Raw genomic sequence first — 11082 nt, 5'->3', positions numbered from 1 at the left:
CTGTTCCACCCTCAAACTGATTCTGAACTGTTTATTTCGCCTGGTACGCGTCACATTTATTTTTGCGCTGCTCTAAATGTACTACAGATTTGAGACGCTATCTCTATATTGGAATGAGTCTGACCGGGATTGGTCATGATTGATTTGTGCGTTAGCGTGAGGGTCACGAGCGCTGAGGTGAGCAGTCGTTCTCAAGTAGTGACGCTCCTCCTGTATGGCATCTTGATGGATGGACAGCACCCAGGTCAATCCATCAACAGTGAAGAGAGAGAGAGAGAGAGAGAGAGAGAGAGCTATCGGCTCATGTTGCTCAAAATGGTGATACCTTTCTCAGACGAAGAAAAGAACTAATATATCTGTTTAGGCTAAATGAGGGCACTTAAACTAAGATTAAGAGCCTCCAGAAGTTTCTAGAACATTGTGTGGGAATATGCAGCCCTGCAGGGTGTCTTTGAGGTTATTTCTGCAATAGAAAATGGCATAGTGACAACTTAATCGCCCGTTTTTGTGCCTCTTATTTTAAATATGTATGAACTTTCATATTCACCTTTAACACTGCACATTTAACGGAGCAATCAGACCAGTCAGAAACGGTTATGATATCGCCTGTCAAGAATTATGATCGCATTAATCCTCTTAGAGCTTCTTAATTATACATATCCCCGTATACTTGAGATAATAATCTCCCCGATATAACATGTTGTTAGTGGGAAAAGTGAAATATTTCAGTCGTAGCTGCCGCGTGGAGGTGCTATTGTACACTAAAATAACCGGGGATTCTACAGGGGCGAGCAAGGCCTAACGCTCGTCTTTTCTGAGTGCCTTGCTTAAGACTATGAGGATCTAAAGTGTTACCCATTTGTGTTTCTCTGGCCATTTAACTTTCCATGTGACAGTTCGCATAGGTTTATTTTCCTCGTTATTCTTATTTAGCATTAATCAGAAAGATTGCTGCGCTGGAAGCTTCGTTTCGGGTTTATTTATATATTTATTTATTTATTTATGTTTTGAGTGTGAGTCAACAGAATGTTTTGATAATCATCGGTTGATAATGCAACGCTTTTCACAAGGAGGTAAACACGTTCTAAAATACACCGAAAACCCACCAAACGCACACCGAAACTACAACAAACCAAAATGAGAATAGTTTCTCGCTTGGTCATGACTTGATTACCCTCTAGAAAATGTGAAATGACTTACATTTTGTTTGTACAACGAACTGTTTAAAAACTTGAAACTGATCTCTGATTAGTGTCTGAGTGAGTGACTGACAAACTGAGAGAGAGAGAGAGAGAGAGAGAGAGAGAGAGAGCGGGCCACGGTGCCTTGGTGCGGTTGGATTGACCACTAGGGGGCAGAAAGAGCATGGGACAGCGCAACGGCTGGTGGAGTATCAATTTGGTAACTACTACATTGCGACACACACGCACACAAAGGCGCGCACAGTGAGACACACACAGATTTCTGTGCCAGAGATATTGCTCAGGACAATACAATACTAACATGCCTTCAGTTCAAAAGAGAGAGAGAGAGGGAGGGAGACGAGGGGTGAGTGAGTAGCAAGGATCGGAACTGATCTAAATCTTGTTACCTCTCTGGAAGTGGTCAGTAAACAACGCATTGCATGACAAAATCTCATTATCTCAAGAGGGACCGGTGCCTAAAGCCTGAATTCCTATACATTTACGCTCGCCGGTGGCTGACAAGCGGCATGTGTGTGCGTGCGCCGAATACTGAGAACCAACTGCACACTACACTTCTCACGCGTCAGTCTCAGCAAGCTCGTGCCTCCACCGTTTTCACATATCTAACGAGCCGTTAATTTTACACGACATGTTCAGTGATTAAACATGGGGGGCCATTCTGTGTAAAAATGTCCGTAAAATCTGATCAAATGTCGATAAGTTTGGAATTCACACAACGCAAAGCACGAGACCAGGCTCTGAAACCACGTAGCGTTGATATATACCTTCAGTTCGACAGTTAGGCTATAATCATAGGGCAAGTAAATCAGTTATTTCCTCTCTTATTCTATGAGGGGTACTAAAGTGGATATTTGAAGGTACGCTAATAAGTTCTGACTGACGTCGGAATGACCCAATCGTGTTAGGTAACGGTGGGTGTCTAAAGACACCATTGGCTGGCATCGGAGAGGCTCTGCGCAAAACAACGCTATGAGGCTCACTCTGTGAACAGAAGTCGACTCGGAAACACTATAGGATTTCTCTGTGCGATCAGAAAAGTGTATTCTAGGGTGAAAAGTGAGAAAAATCGTATGTTTTAATACTTTGCCTTTATGAAATGTGTACTTCTTTATCTTGAGTTATTTATCGACAGAAAAGTGGAACTTTGTTTTTCTGTATTCTTGATTTTTGGCACGGCTGTCAACAATTACGGATTTATATGACTTAGAGCTTTCACAATGCTTTTCTGTGATGATACAAAGTCCCGAATAACGGTGTAATTACTGCAGCACGAGATCAAATGGCTATATTTTTTCTCCGTACGGCGACATGGTTTCTGGCTGACACTGTTAAACGGAGGAGCTCTATATCTCTTTTGGGAAGTAGTGCGGTGCGTGCTTTTCAACGGACAGAAACGATGGGTAATTCGTAATTCGTGCAACAACGACAGAAAACGGAATAAAAACAAGAGAGAAACAGAGAGAGAACGAGAGAAAGTGCACTTGTTGTTTGGACATGATTTTAATATTTCTCTTCTGCTGTGTCGTGGATGGAGTGCTATCCCAGTTACACTACTCCATTCCGGAGGAGCAGGAGCGCGGAACCGTGGTGGGGAATATTGCCGAGGATTTGGGGCTGGACGTCACCAAACTATCCTCCCGCCGCTTCCAAATCGTGCCCAGCTCCCGGACCCCGTACCTGGAGGTGAACTTGGAGAACGGGGCGCTTGTAGTTAACGAAAAAATAGACCGTGAGCAGATATGCCGGCAGACCATTCCGTGCCTCTTGCACCTGGAGGTCTTTCTGGAGAACCCGCTAGAGCTTTTCCGCATCGAAATTGAGGTAATGGATATTAACGACAATCCACCAAATTTCCCCGAAACGGACATCACCGTTGAGATCACGGAGAGCGCCACACCTGGCACCCGCTTCCCGGTGGAGAATGCGTTCGACCCGGACGTCGGTACCAATGCGCTCAGCACCTACGCCATCACCACTAACAACTACTTTTATCTGGACGTGCAAACGCAGAGCGATGGAAACAAGTTCGCTGAGCTGGTGCTTGAAAAGCCACTTGATCGGGAACAGCAGGCGGTGCACAGGTACGTGCTGACCGCAGTGGACGGGGGGCAGCCCCAGAGGACGGGAACTGCACTGTTAGTGGTCAAAGTGCTGGATTCCAATGACAACGCACCCGTGTTCGATCAGTCAGTATACACAGTAAGCCTGCGCGAGAACTCTCCCGTGGGCACGCTCGTTATTCAGTTAAATGCGACGGACATGGACGAGGGGCAAAACGGGGAAATAGTTTACTCTTTAAGCAGTCATAACCCTCCTCGTATCCGGGATCTGTTTAATATAGACTCGAGGACGGGTAGGATTGAAGTCACTGGCGAAGTGGACTATGAGGAGAGCAACACGTACCAGATTTACGTGCAGGCTAAAGACATGGGACCCAACGCCGTACCCGCGCACTGTAAAGTCCTGGTCAAACTCATCGATGTGAACGACAACACGCCCGAGATTAGTTTCAACACTGTCACGGAATCGATGAGCGAGCAGTCAGCTCCGGGGACGGTGATAGCGCTCCTGAGCGTGACGGACCGTGACTCCGGGGAGAACGGACAGATGACTTGCGAACTTTTGAATGACGTGCCGTTTAAACTCAAATCCTCGTTTAAAAATTACTACACCATTGTGACAGACGGTCCGTTGGACCGGGAGAAAGTGGAGTCTTACACACTGACTGTAGTGGCAAAAGATAAAGGGGTGCCGTCGTTGGCCACCAGTAAGTCCATTAAAGTGCACGTTTCTGATGAGAATGACAATGCTCCCAGATTTATGCAGTCTGTGTACGACGTATATGTGACCGAAAACAACGTGCCAGGCGCTTACATTTACGCAGTGAGTGCATTAGACCCTGACGTCGGACAAAACGCATATGTCACTTACTCCATATTGGAGTGCGAAATACAGGGTATGTCCATTTTAACTTATGTGTCAATCAACTCCGAAAACGGCTATCTGTACGCTTTAAGATCTTTTGATTATGAGCAAATTAAGGACTTTAACTTTATGGTTCAAGCTAAAGACTCTGGTAACCCAGAATTAACAGCTAACGCCACCGTTAAAGTCATAATTGTGGATCAAAACGACAACGCCCCGTCGGTTATTGCACCTCTGGGTAAGAACGGTACGGCCAGAGAGCATCTGCCCCGATCTGCTGAACCGGGGTATCTGGTGACGCGCATCGTCGCCATGGACGCGGATGATGGTGAGAACGCGCGCCTGTCCTACAGCATTCTGCGTGGGAATGAATTGGGAATGTTTCGTATGGACTGGAGGACCGGCGAGCTGAGAACGGCCCGCAGGGTGTCTAGCAAAAGGGACCCGCCGCATCCTTACGACCTGTTGATTGAGGTGCGGGACCACGGGCAACCGCCACTGTCCTCCTCAGCCAGCATCAATGTTGTGCTGGTGGACAGCGTGGTGGAGGGCCACAGTGGAGACAGGAGGTCCACGAAAGCCAAAGAAGGCTCCTTGGACCTCACACTTATTCTCATCATTGCTCTTGGCTCTGTCTCCTTCATTTTCCTCTTGGCCATGATTGTGTTGGCAGTCCGTTGTCAGAAGGACAAGAAGCTTAGCATCTACACGTGCCTGGCGGCGGGAGACTGTTGCCTCTGCTGCGGCTCCTGTTGTAGTCGTCAGGCGCGGGGGCGCAAGAAGAAACTCAGTAAATCAGACATTATGCTGGTGCAGAGCGCCAACGTGGCTGCTGCTGCGGCGCAAGTTCCTGTGGAGGAGTCCGGTAGCTTTGGCTCGCATCACCAAAACCAGAATTACTGTTACCAGGTGTGCCTGACGCCCGAGTCTGCCAAGACCGATCTCATGTTCCTCAAACCGTGTAGCCCCTCCCGAAGCACGGACACGGAACACAATTCTTGTGGGGCCATAGTCACGGGTTACACAGACCAGCAACCGGACATCATATCCAACGGCAGCATCTTATCTAACGAGGTGAAGGAAAGTTATATACATGCACACTTAATGTTTTTTTCCCCAATCAGTTTTATTATGCTGTATTTTGGTGACTGATCCATTATTCCAACCGCTTGGTACATTCATCTTTTTTTGGCCTAAAAGTCTAACAAAGTATGAAGTACAAATGTTTTAATTACACATGCAACATTTTGGGGGTTCGCATTTACACAGTGCGTGGTATTTTATGCCATCAAAGTTCTACTGTTCCGTTGGGAGCTCGAGGAGTATCAGGAAGCCCCGTGGTGACTGTAAGGAGTCTCTCGCGCAACATGTCAGGTCTTACCAAACGTTGGCAGTGCAAGTGTTTCAGTGTTTCTGTTTGCTCAGCGGAGCGTCGTTTAAACGTTGGCTAGAGAGAGAGAGAGCGGACTGGGGGACGTGTTAAGTATGCAGTGCACGGTAGTGCAGGGTAACGAAGGAACAAAAGCAGTTCTATAGCGGCACTGCTAGTCGCAGTCATTTGAGTATTCAGACGACCTGCATCCGCATCTTGTGTGGAGAGTGCCAAATTGTCATTTAAGATAAAAAAATATGGCTTGAAATCTATTGTTCATTAGAAACAAATGCTGTTTCCTTACCTGACACAGATTTAAGCCTAAAACAAGGGAATGTTGGTATGAAATTCATAGTCTTAAATGATCTGAATCATTTTTTTTTTTTGCTGTTTTTTTTCTCCTCAGAACAAACATCAGCGAACCGAGCTCAGTTATCTAGTGGACCGACCGCGTCGAGTAAACAGGTGAGTAAAGTCAATAATTAATAAATGAGTCAAACCCCCCAAAGGCAAAACTCAGTCTCACTGGTTTGGTCACGCGCCAGAATCTGACACAGCAGCTGAAGAAACACGAAGATGAGGGAGTAAACGTGAGGTTCTAAGCACATCAGTTTCACATCAGTTTTGACGCAAATGAACGTGCGAGAATTTAACCATGAGTGAAAAATTGAGTTGCCTACATTTCTCTTGTTCTTTCTTTAGCTCTGCGTTCCAGGAGTCGGATATCGTGAGTTCTAAAGATAGTGGACACGGGGACAGCGAACAGGGAGACAGCGACCACGACGCCACCAACCGCGGCCATTCAGCCGGTGAGTAACGCTTAATTACCGGTATGGCATGCAGACGGCGTTTTACCACATCGCGCTTATGGTTGTTTTAAATGTCAAGTCTTGTCAAGAGTGTGCAGTGAAAGCTTTAAACGTAGGCTACGTTAAAAGTTAATGGAGTCTGGGGAAACAGACAGAGGGAAAAAGAGCGCAGCTGGTCGCCCTAGCGATTCGTGGTGCTGAAATGACAGCGACAGGCCTACCGCAAGTTTAAGGTTAAGATCAATACGGGGCGTGTTGGGAAATTATACTATTGTCAAAGGAGCTAAATGACTAAATGGATTACACTCGGTACAGAAAGAGACTGCGTTTCTTTCACCTGCTGTTGCCCTCTAGTCTGATGTGCTTTCAGTACTGGGAAAAATGCTTGAGTAGCTGAGAGTACTGCTGACTGTAATCACGTGCAACCACGAAGGCGCGCGCGCGCGCACCGCGCGCACACACACACGCGCTCACACACACACAGACAATCTATGCAGTATTTGGTTCAACAGAAAATATAGTATCGCTTCTGTGATCCAAAGCGGACTAGACGTTTTGATTGTGGGTTAGTGCGATTTCCTGTTTTCTTTTGAAGTAGATTACATTGATGACTGTTTATTGATCAGGTTGGGGCCGGAAAATAGCATTAACAACGAGACTTGATAAGGCTCTGACCTTTTTCTTTACAGAATCGTGACATTCAGATCCTCATTTGGCAAGCGTCTAGACATTGGGTTGCCAAATATCATACCGAAATACGCTCAACTGAATACAAATGCACTGTGTCGGGTTTGGTCTAAGGTAGAGTGCATGAAGAATGCTGAGTGTTTGAAATTCTGTTTGGTCTACAAAGGCTATATATATATATATATATTCACTTGCGTGTGTGTGCGTGTGTGTGTGTGTGTGTGGGTGGCCTTTGATAATGTCCTGTTTGGTCATCAGCACATATAGTGTGATAAATAAGAGAGAGAAAGAGAGAAGGTGGGAGGGAGAGAGAGAACTCAGGCAATGGAAAGACTGACTCAAACATAGAGACACAGAAAGTGAGACAACTTCCATTAGAATTAGCCTACCAGAAAGAAAATGTAAGAGAGAGAGAGTGAGAGAGAGAGAGAGAGAGAGAGAGAGAGAGGGGAAAGGGAGAAGAAATTAGAAGAAAACATGACTCTCAATAGAGGAGAAACAGTAAGAGATAAAAAAAAATTCATGGAAAGGGTATAGATATGCATGCGTGTGTGTGTGTGTGTGTGTGTGTGTGTGTGTGTGAGAGAGAGAGAGCGTGTGTGTGCGTTTCCATGCAAGCGTGTGTGTATGGTCATACTCCCCTTTCCTGTCTATCATCCTTCATTCTGTCTTCAGCACACGTTAGCACTCTGAAACACCTCAGTGCCTTGTCATTCATTTCCAGACCTTAGCATAGCCAATTATCAAATGAAGGTTATCATCAAGACCTAGCACAGAGACAAGCCCACCCACTGCTGTGCATCCCAAATAAGACACGTGTACACACACACACACACACACACACACACACACACACACACACACAAACGCATGGATGCATGCACACACACACACTCACCATCCCTCCCCCCTCCGTTGTAATACTTTATGCCTCTTTCTTTAACGCTGACATCCCAGACACCTTTACATATCAAACTGATTACGTGTCACTGTTTGGGATTAGTCAGCCGGCCTGAACTGCAGGAAGAGACGGAGTAAAAAAAAAAAAAAAAAAAAAAAAAATCAATGGGGCAAACTCAAAATGTTTTCAACCGTAAGGGTGTGAAGAAAGAAAGGAAAGGTGAGATGTGTGTGTGTGTGTGTGTGTGTGTGTGCGCGTGCGTGCGTGTGTGTGTGTGTGCACGCGCGCGTGTATGTGTGTGTGTGTGTGCGTGTGTGTGTGTGTGTGTGTGTATGTGTCTTGGGTGGGGAAGGTTTGCTCTACCTTTTAAACGATCATTATCTCCGCGTCTGTCTGTGAGAGGAAAGCGTGACAAATTGCACGATTAAATTAGTGAAAGAGAAGGAGAGCATTAGATTGATGTTTATCTATAAACGATGGAACGGGGTGACGACGGCGATGGCGCTAATCAAAATCTTTTTCTTGTCGTTTTAATTTAACGCTATCTGTTCTCCATCCACGTTAGCTTTCAACGGGATACAGACCCAATCTCCCATCCTTTTCTCTCCCACGCTCACACTCCTATCGGAAAAAAAAAACAAAAACAAAAACAAAAACGATCACAGCTGCTTGTAAATATAAGCATTAAGGATATCCACTCATAAAATTAAAAAATAATATTAAAAATGAAAAACCATACCGGTCATACGATTCTGGAACACACAGTCGTAACACACATCAGTACTATTACGAATAAGTTATCCATAACCATTTGCATAACCACATAAGTAGCCTATAGAGAGAAGGGGGTTTACTGTACAGATACATAGCGGTAGATACATTAGGCAGGAATAGGGCATTTGTGGATCATTTGAAGGCATATAATCTTCTGAAGTCAATTGCAATGATGGGTAATTAAATTACTTGTACCACTGGACCTACTCAAATGACCTCCCCGGACAAGGCCATTTCTAAAACATTACTAATGACTCCGTTTAGATTTGACATATTGAGTACTGTAAATGTCAATAAAAGATTTCATCTCGTTATGCAGATGGAATATGCTTGTAATGATGTACTGTTTGGTCTAAATTGTCTTTGAAAGAGTATATTTGCACAAGGAGTAATGCAACAGTGGATTAACTGCAGGCATCTACCATAAAGCAAGGGGAGAAATGTGTGTCACCACATGCTTGTTAAAACAATGCCACAATTATACTAGCTCCTTTGCACGACATGTGGCATTCCATAATTCTGTTCTAGAACACAGGAGCGGAACCATTGAGGTCATAATGCTCTCATTTGCATAATATCTCTGTTCACACTCCTCTGCATGACTGTGGGACAGGAAGTGGCTGCTATATAGTACAAACAGTCTTACATACCCACCAACCGTGCAGTAAAGCTGTAAATTTGGCTTAATTATCCTCCTCTACACGAGCGCCAATTCCATAACCTTAATCGTTCGTTGCTGTGACCGAATTTTGTAAAAGTCGTGTTGTTGTATTCTGTTGAGCTGTAAAAAGTGATGACAGTAAATGACCTACAGCAGGGTTGCCAGATATTCAGAGTGAAGTGTACAGTACCTTTACAGTTAGCAATGTTTACAGATTGTTATTGTTGTTACTACACGTACACATCTGTAGTAACATTAGTGTTACTACAAATACTATATCCTCCTGTGAGCTCAGTAATGACAGTAAACAACACATTTGCCACCAAATTCCCATAACACGGACAGATCCTTGTACGTACTGTGTCTTACCAGACTATCATTGTCCCCATTGATGCTGTGTTCAAAATATCCACTTGTCCACTCACTCACTATATGATGTTTGCAACAGAGAACACTCATGGGGGGATAAGGGGCAGAGAGCTGTTGATACATTTCAGACACTATTTGGACGTTACGCTGCTACATAATTATATGCCGGATATTCGTAATTATCATCTCTGTCACATAAACAAAGGGCAGAACATCTGCATCCAGTCGGTCTGTAAAGACTTGCCTGCTTTCACTAGACAGGCCGCAATGCATGATGGTCTGAGTCGATCGATGCGGGGTACAGCTTCTGTACGCTACATTTTGGTGTGCCTCACGACAATTTTCTCGCGTGCTATACAGTGTCGTAATTTTTACAGCTGAGATTTCAAACAGCTCTACAAAATGGCTTATTCACTATACAGTGCTCTATATAGTGGGTGAGTGGACATTTTGAACACATCTTATGTTAGGAACTGAACAACTCCACGACAACCAGGAAAGAGAAGCACACCGCAGCGTAGCTTAGCAACCTCAAACCGGGGCTGTGTCAATACTAGTGGTTGGTTTAGCAGCTACTTATAGTTCAATATTTTGTCTGCAAGCTTTTCAGTTTGTTGCTTAAACTCTCCTGTGCTGTTCTGGTCGAATCTGGCCAATTTACAAGTTCTCTCTCTGATAAATGTAGTTCCTCAATCTGATTGTCATGAGGTTCCATGACTTTGATGACACAGGGCATCTGAACGCACAAAATAAATTTTGATCATTTTCATTAAATTTTGGGTGTTTTATTTAACTTTTGTACAGTTGTGCTGTTTCCTGGTCCAAAATGTCCAGTCATTAGAAATGAATGGGTCAGACTAAAATAAGGGTATAAAATTGACCTCAAATCCAAAACCCAAACCCAAGTGCACAACAGTACCCAAACTGGCCACTACAGGGGGGTGGGTGGGCTGACAAATGCATTATACCCATCAATAGCAACAGCAGCATTGCATCTGAGAGACCAAATTACAGCAATGACACTATATACCTTGTTATTAGCAAGTGCCGTACCACAACTCTATACAGAAGCGCTTTAATGTTCTTTAATGTGTTCAGACATTAATTTTGCAATATTTAAGTTTTTACGTGTAATTTTGGGCCTGTGTCCTTTCTTTACTAATAAAATAATACCACTCAGTTTTGACCAGGTACAGAGAAGATGTTATTTTGTGCCACTATTAAACTATTTGAAATGGTTCCAAAACAAATGTCCTTGCTAAACGTTGACACAAAGTAGTCTGTGATAAATGGCACAACATGTTTCATCGGAGTATCTGATATACTGAAAATAATCCATACATTATACCTTTTTTTTTTTTTTTACTCAAAAACGAGTT

General features: G+C 44.3%; 1 protein-coding gene across 1 annotated transcript in view; it reads left to right on the top strand.

The window, feature by feature from the left end:
• Nucleotides 1–2699: 2699 nt before the first annotated feature.
• The window catches only part of pcdh10a (protocadherin 10a), a 13814-nt gene continuing 5431 nt past the window's right edge, over nucleotides 2700–11082 (top strand). Inside the window, exons 1-3 of the mRNA XM_030788087.1 lie at nucleotides 2700–5204; nucleotides 5909–5967; nucleotides 6205–6311. Coding sequence (XP_030643947.1) covers nucleotides 2700–5204; nucleotides 5909–5967; nucleotides 6205–6311 — 2671 coding nt within the window. The remainder of the gene's footprint in view (nucleotides 5205–5908; nucleotides 5968–6204; nucleotides 6312–11082) is intronic.

The sequence above is a fragment of the Chanos chanos genome, chromosome 11 (genome assembly GCF_902362185.1).
Source record: "Chanos chanos chromosome 11, fChaCha1.1, whole genome shotgun sequence".
Lineage (NCBI taxonomy): Eukaryota > Metazoa > Chordata > Actinopteri > Gonorynchiformes > Chanidae > Chanos > Chanos chanos.
The sequence above is the reverse complement of the archived record's forward strand: the minus strand, read 5'-3'. Positions and strand labels throughout refer to the sequence as shown.